Source organism: Alligator sinensis, unplaced genomic scaffold (assembly GCF_000455745.1).
Source record: "Alligator sinensis unplaced genomic scaffold, ASM45574v1 scaffold647_2, whole genome shotgun sequence".
Classification (NCBI taxonomy): Eukaryota; Metazoa; Chordata; order Crocodylia; family Alligatoridae; genus Alligator; species Alligator sinensis.
In genome coordinates this window covers 3,730,244-3,738,416 of record NW_005841832.1, presented here as the reverse complement: position 1 = coordinate 3,738,416, position 8,173 = coordinate 3,730,244, and the positions used below count along the sequence as shown (strand labels likewise).

The 8,173-nt window shown below is 50.7% G+C and overlaps 1 protein-coding gene across 1 annotated transcript; it reads right to left on the bottom strand.

The window, feature by feature from the left end:
• Window positions 1–974: 974 nt before the first annotated feature.
• On the bottom strand, window positions 975–7,180 carry LOC102381849 (T-cell-interacting, activating receptor on myeloid cells protein 1-like). The gene is made up of 5 exons (XM_014517340.1): window positions 7,104–7,180; window positions 6,691–6,726; window positions 6,148–6,426; window positions 4,114–4,404; window positions 975–1,867 (listed from the first exon to the last, which is right to left on the bottom strand). Exons 1-5 carry the CDS (start codon window positions 7,129–7,131, stop codon window positions 1,758–1,760), a joined length of 744 nt encoding a protein of 247 aa, XP_014372826.1. The 5' UTR covers window positions 7,132–7,180; the 3' UTR covers window positions 975–1,757.
• Window positions 7,181–8,173: the final 993 nt, after the last annotated feature.

The window sequence follows — 8,173 nt, the reverse complement described above, 5'->3', positions numbered from 1 at the left end:
CTTTCTGCAATAACCAGTGACTTAGGTGCCAGCTGCTCTTGGATAATTTTCATTAATTCCTCAAAGGTTTTGCTTGCTGTCTTTTCTAGGATAAGCAGGCTGCACAGTAAACAATACATTTTTCTTCCCATTAGACTCAGTAATGGAACTACAAGTTTCTGTGGGGCAATCTCAATTACTTCAAAAACAAACAAAAAAACCCTCTGTGTTCCAGCTACTCTATATACATAGGCCAGTCCTCCAGGGTGCTGTCATAAGCCCCAGGTGTTTCAATATAAGCAGCCATTTTGGGTTCCAACAGATTTGAAGCATTAAAAATTAAAGCAAATTCTTCTAGGTGATTTAATACATGCCCAACTCATGGGATCCTATTCTCATATCTGGTTGTTATGATTGTCCAAGGCATTCACAAATAATAGACTCCAGCCACAAAATTGGGAAAAAGGGCTGCCAAGCTATCAGGCACAGACTATAATGTAGTGTAGACATAAAGTAAAGGTATACACACAACTTTAGATTCACATGTGCCAATTCAACACATTCACATATTTCACAGTGACCGCTGCCCTCCTGGGGCCTTTGGTCTCCCAAGATTCATCAAGAATTTCCCCTCTGAATGTGGCAGGTGACTGGGGAAGCAATGACTCCAGTGGGCTGAAGAGCTGCAGCTGAGGGAATACAGACTAGAGCTGGGGGCACACACACACAGAGACCTGGGCCAGTTCCATGTCCGAGGAGCGCCTGGCCTGAATGTATTGAGGAGGGGCTCTTCTCCCCATATCACAAAGGGGAAGTGGAGGCCCAGAGGGATACAAAGTCCTGCCCATAGACGCACAGCAAGTCTGTGGCTGAGCCAGAGAGTAACCCCAGAGCCCTGAGCCCAACCCTGCTGCTTTCCCCACAGTCCCATCCTCCCCCTACAGCACTGCTGATCTGGAGCCACCAAAAATCATGAGACTGAACTCTAATTCCTGTGATTTTAATTATATATTTCCCTGCCTGCTCTCAGAGCTGTATGGGGGAAGGGAAGGAAGCCTCTGGGGAGGTTTCTTCTCAGCCATGTGGACTTGAAACAGACTCTGGATTTGAAACCAAAGCCTAGGTTTATCTAGACTCCCAGGACTCCAAGATTTGGGTCTTTACTGGAAGCAACAGATCTCCTGAGACTGGAGAAACTCCTGGGAGAGCTGGCAATGTGGCTGCCCTCTGCTGCTCTGGCTGAGTGCAGCCCATGGGGGCAGAAGCTGTGGAGGGAGCCAGGCCAGGAATGGACATTAGAACAGGTGGTGCCGTGGTCTGTGAATGATCCCTAAGAGCCTTCAGACTGCTGCACTACATTCCCACGTCTTCTGTGGTCTGGCTGTACTGACACTTTTCCAGAGGGCACAGGGGCAGGTCAGAACCTGTGCTGGAGTGCAGCACCCAGGGTGCCCCATGTCCTTGAAGTCTGAGCCCCCATGGGGGCACTCAGACCTCTCCCCATAGAGCATCTGGATGGCACACAGCTTCTGTCCTGCTCCCATTGGCAAAACCCATCCAAAGAGCCCATCTCCATCCCTGTGCCTCTTACATCCAGGGGCAGTGGAGAAGAGGTAGGGGCAGTTACACAAATGCACCAGTCCTTCTGGCTCTGCCTTACAACTCGATGTCACAGTGCTGCAGGTTATGGTGACACCATTGCTCTTCCCAAGTGCTGGCTCCATCAGGGTGTAGCAGGGTCAGGGTAAGTGATTGCTGCTGGAAAGGTGTGAGCTTGGCTAGAACTCTCCTCTCTGCCAGTCATACATGGCCTCTACTGCAATGAACACCAGGAGGAGCAGGCCCCCGGCACCCAAGCCCAGGTGGATGATGTTGTCCAGGGTGTAATCTAGGGGTGAGAGAGTAGGGAGGGGAGAGTTACTCAGCAGCTACTCCAATGGGGCAGGGAGGGGGAATGAGTACAGCTGGGACCAGAGGGGCTCCCATATCCCTCTGGCCACCCCAGAATGGGAACCCCTGGCCCCTCTGTTCCTGCATGAACCCACATGAGCTCCTACCAAACCTCCTATCCAGAACAACAACATACCCAAAAAGCATATTACTATATCCTCCATCCATGGTGGACCCCCACCCACACAGCTATTTCCCCATACAGCCAGGGGGACTTGGGGCAAAGAGAGGGGGGGCCTTGCCTTGCAGAGGTCCCCCAGGCTGTTCTCTTGGGGTCTCTGTGCAATCACCTGTTCTCCCAGGGGAATGCCCTGCAACTGCTGGACCTGGTCCATGGGTCTGTGATGCCCATTTTTCTAGTGGAGTCTGCAGGCAGTGCGCACTTCCCCAAACACTGTCCATAACCCATTCCTCAACCCTACACATTGTTTTTGGAGGGGTGGTTTGTGTGCTGCACAGAGGTCTCCCTGGCACTGACCATACTCAATGGATACTCAGAGGGGCTAATCTCTGGCAGGCCCATTAATCAAACCAAACTGACACCCAATCAAGAATGCTCTTTAGTGTATGAAATGAGTTTTCTGGGTCTCAGCCCAGCTCATACACCATCCAATATAATGTACCAGTATCTGTGTCCCACCCTTGGTCATTCCACCCTGTTCCCATGGCTGGTGGCATGTAAACTGAAGAAAGATAGAGGGGGCTGGAGGCCTGTGGCAGGACAAATGTTGGGGAGAAGGAGAAGAGCACCCCTAGGACCTATCCACATGCTCCCTGGGGCAGTTCCATGTTGAGCCAGATTGGTTCCCCCCATGGGAATAAAAGTGTCTGCCGGTGCTGAACAGGGGAAAGAAGGATGCCAGGCTGGTGTCTGCAGTCAGGGACAGTAACATAGGAGTCCCCCATCTGCCCTGCATTGGCAGCAGCTGCTGTGTCATACACTGTGCCTGCCTCCCTAGGGACAGAATACAACCCAGTGACCCAGGCTTGACTCATTTTCTCCAGGACCACAGACAGAGCAGAGCTGCCCATGGATCCTAGTTCTGCATACAGAGACTCTCTGTCAGTACTGTCTGCTGGGAAACAGGGAACAAACCATAAAGTGTGAGGATGTCTATATAAGCAACCTCTGCTTAACGCTGTTTTACTTAGTGCTATTCTGCTATAACACTCATTTGGAATTGATACCTGATTTCACTTTAGCGTTCAATGAGTTTCGTTATAACGCTTGCAGTTGCCATCTTGGGTCATTAAAAACAATTGTGGTTGCCATCTTGGGTCATCAAATACTTTCCATTTCGCTTAACACTCGTTTCGCTTAATACTCAGTTTTTCAGGAACCAATTACGAGTACTAAGTGGGGATTGCCTGTACATGGTGTAATTTCAAAGTAATTCTAGAAAGGAATAAAAGGCTCCAATTCCAGCATAAAATGTCTGATTTCTGAATAACTGGATGCTCTTTGTCACCAATTTACTGTGTTCAAAGGTGAGTGCTACTGAACTTCCCATGTCCACATGCAGGGTGAGTTATACCCAACATGATGATTTCAGTCCTGGTCTCTGTACAGACCAGGCTGCACCAGTAACAAACAAGGTCAAACTGAAGGAACAATGGTCCCCTCTAGTTTGAGCCTCTCTGGGTCTTTCTCCAGTCACCATGCACTTCCCCTTCCCCCCAGCATTTATCTTCCCACAAGCTTCCAGCCTGTCCTATCCCTCTTTAGGCACTCATTCATTCATTCATTCATCTTTATCTTTCTGGGATAGAAAGGAGTCCCGGCATCTCCCACTGCCAGGAAGCAGAGTGAAGGGATTAAAATGTTGACTTGGTGATTGAGCCCCTCCATGACTCCACACATTGCCACCAGTAAGTCTGGGGGAGATCCCAGCCTGGCAGCCCCTGAGCACTGACTACATCCATAGAGCAGCCCCATGGACCATGCCCCTGAGAAAGCCCCCTGCTCTGGACCACACCCAGGCTCTGCTCTGGAGCTATAGGAGCTCCTGCACCATCTGGATAGGAAATACCCAACTCCAGCTGTGACTTATACCCAAGTCCTCAGTGACACCGGCCCTCTGCTGGGTTCCAGAGCCTGGTTCTGAGCCTCTTCCCATCAGCATGGACGTCCCTTGAGGGCCTGGCTGTGGGTAAAGCTAGGGGAAGGAACACAGAGCCACTCACCTATCACCACCAGCTGCATGGGATAACTGTGATATGAACAGACAAATGGTTCTGATTTCTTTTGATAAAAGCACTGGTATCTCCCTCCATCTGCTTGCCGCACGCTCCTGATAAACAGCTCAGCCATGTTCCTAGCTGGCGCCATGGGTTGAAGTAGGGTCATGTTTCCATCCTTGTAGAGGAAAAACTCCACATCCTGGGGCCCACCCAGGCACTGGATGGTCACGTTTTCCCCCAAGGTGAGCTTCTTGCTTGGGCTCAGATTGAGGCTGGGTTTCGGATACTTGGGGTCTACAGTAGAAAGCAGACAGACAGTGAGGCCCCCTCTACACATTACAGGTATTGCACAAATTAGCTAGTTAATTGATCAATTACCTAGAGGCCAGTTACACATGCAACATAGCTATCACACAATAAAAGCTCCAACCAGCTATAAAGTCAGACTTCAAAAATGTGCATTAATGTTATAGCTGGTTGTTATCAGGCCTTAATTTGCACATGTAGCAGGGTTTTCCCTGCAACTGAGAGCTCCATCAGTTGACAGGGCTCCCTACCACAGGGGTGTACCATGCCCAGCAGTAAGCCCTGAGCGCTGGGGATTGACACAGCCACAATCCCCAAAACTGGGGGGTGGCTGTCATGATTGCTAGGGCTTGCAGGTGTGTGAAACCCTCCAGGCCCTGGGGATCATGGCTGCTGTGATCCTTAGGGCTCTGCCAGAGGATCACAGCAGGGTGATCCCCTGCCCCTAGGATTCAGGAAAAGTCCTAGGCTGGGAGGGGTCAGCCTGTGGTAATCCTTCAGCCCTGGGAGTGTCCTGCATCCCCAGTGCAGGGGGGATTGCTGCAGCAGCCATCTCTGGTGGGGTGTGGGGTGCCTCTGCAGCTGGGAGCCCCTCAACTGGGGCCTGTGGGGCTCCCAGCTGTGAGAACCTGATTTTTGCCAGTACAGAGAGAGCCTGGGATTGGGGTCTCCCCACACCAGCAAAAAGGTACAATGGAATCTGATGCATGATCCCACAATCACACCTCCTGCAATGCATATGTGGCATAGCAGGAAGCACAATTAAATGAATCATGTATTAGATCCCATCATGCCTTTATCTGCCTCAGACACAGACCCCAGGGCCAGGATGTCAGTGATGGAACAGAGAGAGGGGCCAGGGAAGAGATTCTCCACATACTTTTCCCAAGGACCTTGAGGTTCCCCTGAGCTTGCCCCAAAACTGACCCAGCCCCAACCTGGAACTTCCATACCTACTACCATAGGAACCTTTCATGCATCTAATGGGACTAGCTAGCCCAGCATCCCTCTAGCCTGCTCTGCTGCCAGGGACCAGACCCATGGGCCCATCTAGCCTGGTGGCACCCTTTTACCCTGCTTCAGGTCAGGCCCATAGACCCACCCAGCACACTGACCTGTTCACAAAGGGGCCAGAAGTTGCTGTTCCAAGGGCAGGTACACAACATCTCACACAGTCTGGCCAGTGGGACAGGGCTGTGCTCTTTGTTTACAGACAGACCTGAATTGTCAGCACAGCTCAGGAGTGGCAAAACTGGAGGTGTAGAAGGGCACAGCAGGGGAGAGCAGCTCAACACTCCCAGTCCATGTCTGGTTCCTGGTGGGATGTGGAGTCTGGCTGATTAGGGCACAGGGAGGGTTGGAACCAATTGCACAGGGAAACTGAGGCACAACATGGTTATATGACTTCCCAGGATTATCCCTGGAGTCTATGCTGGAGTCAGGAAGTAAATCATTGTGCTGGGTTCTGCTCTAGTCTCTGACCACCAGAACTGGGCTGTACCTGGGAAGCCCCTCTGTGCTGTGCTGGAAAATCAACAGGGGTTGCTCTTCTCCCCTGGCTGGGGAACTTCCCACTGCCTCCATCCCTGCCCCTCAGCTGCACGGCCCCTCAGCTGTGTCCCAGGGCTCAGAACAAAGCCTGGCTCTGAGCATTGGCCCACCAGTGCAATGACCTCTGTGGGCCTGGCTGGTGTGAGGTTGGGAGTGGGGATGCCAAGCCAGGTCCCTCACCTGCTACAAGGATCTTCAAGTGCTCACTTCCAACAAAGGTTCCTTTGTTGTTAGGCCAGTATTGACAGCTGTAGTTCCCTCCATCCTGCCGGTCAGCATTGCTGAAGTTGAATTGATTCTTATTCCTAAGAAGTTGCAGCTCCCGGAAGGGGATATCATTTTTCAACAGCTGTATACTCTTTCCTGGGCACTGACAGTCACACTGGATGGTGGCGTTTCCTCCCAGGGTTATCACCCTGCTGGGTCTCACAGAGATTAAGACTTTGAGTAATGGGGACTCTGCATCACAAAGAAACAAGAGTCAGATGGGGAAGACACAGCCCCAGCCCCATTTAACTTCTAACCCATTCCTTAGCTCCCAGATGAGCACTGAGCAGAGAAAACAAGCCTACCCCTGGGACTACAGGGAACCCAGGCACCAGATCCTGTTCTCAACTCCTGTGGGGTCAGTTCATGGGTCAAAATTCAGGGTTTGGGTGAACTTTTTTCTCTTCTCCCCTCCTCAAAGCCTGCCCTCCCCCAGTACACCCTGATGATACTCACGTCTCAACACTCCACCCTCCCTGGCCAGCCAGAAGCCTGGAAAGAAGACAGCTTGTTAGTAACTAGAGCAAACAATTCCCCTTCTCATCTGTATCCCCAGATCCCTGATGCTGCTGCATGGATACTGTTCTAAGTGGTATGGGAACACAATTCAAGGACTCCTGCCAGGGAACTGTGAAGTCTGAGCCCAGCACTGCCTGGAACAGCCCTCCAACAATGAGGTCCCACACCCTGACCTGACATCTTCAACCTCTTTCCACACAGTAAGCATCCTCATTTCAGATCCTTCCACACGCAAAACCCTAGTCTTAGACCCCACCATAGGCATGCAGTCTAGTCTCAGAACCCTCACAGATACATACCCTGGTGTCAGATCCCCATGGGCACATGCTGTGTCCTTATCCCATACTCACCAAGGAAGAGGCTGGTGAGAGCAGACATGCTGAGGGCAGTGAGGGCCACTCAGGCTCTCTATCTAACCCAGGTCAGCAGTCCCACTGAGCCTGATGACCCAGGAAACCACAAAAAAGGAAGTGAGACTGGGGAGGGACTTCTTGGAACCAACAATGTCTTTATCTGTCCTTGAGTACATCCAATCTCTAAGCAACATCCACTGAGGCCTCTGCCATATCCAGGAAACCACATGCCATATCTCATCTGCCTGCAGGCCCTGGCTTCATTGTGCACCATCCATGGTTGACAATGCCCTCCCAGCCCAACCCTGAGCTGCAGCAGGGGAGGAGATACATAGGCAAGACCCTCCACCAAGGCCAGGAAGTTTAGCTTTGGGAAACATACTGTTGCTTTAATAAGCTCCTGATTTCGCACTTCAGGATCTGTAGATGAGGATTTAATGCCAGGTATTTAATTCCCACAGGTCTGGCAAAATTGGACTTACTGCATCTAGTTCTGTTGTCTGCATTATGAAAAGAGTCTGAGGAATTAAACAAGGTCCAGAGCAGAGCAGCAGGAGAGTGCTAGGAAACACTTACAGCCCCTATTCTATCAAGGGCAGTGATATCTGAAAAAGAGACATCACCTTACAGTTCCGCCAGGATTTCTGTTCGTGTGAATTAATTGGAAACTCACCCTTGAAGCCCCGCTCCCAGCTGTTGTCTGCATTATGAAAAGAGTCTGAGGAATTAAACAAGGTCCAGAGCAGAGCAGCAGGAGAGTGCTAGGAAACACTTACAGCCCCTATTCTATCAAGGGCAGTGATATCTGAAAAAGAGACATCACCTTACAGTTCCGCCAGGATTTCTGTTCGTGTGAATTAATTGGAAACTCACCCTTGAAGCCCCGCTCCCAGTACCACCACTGCCCGCCCTGCCCCCTCACCCATATTAATTCAACTTACATTAAAAATGATATTCTTTAGGGAAAAAACATTTCCTATGAGCCCATAATAACTGTAAGAACATTAAATACCATTCTACTCTTCAGAATTACAGCTAGAGGTTACTTAATTACCATTGAGCCCATG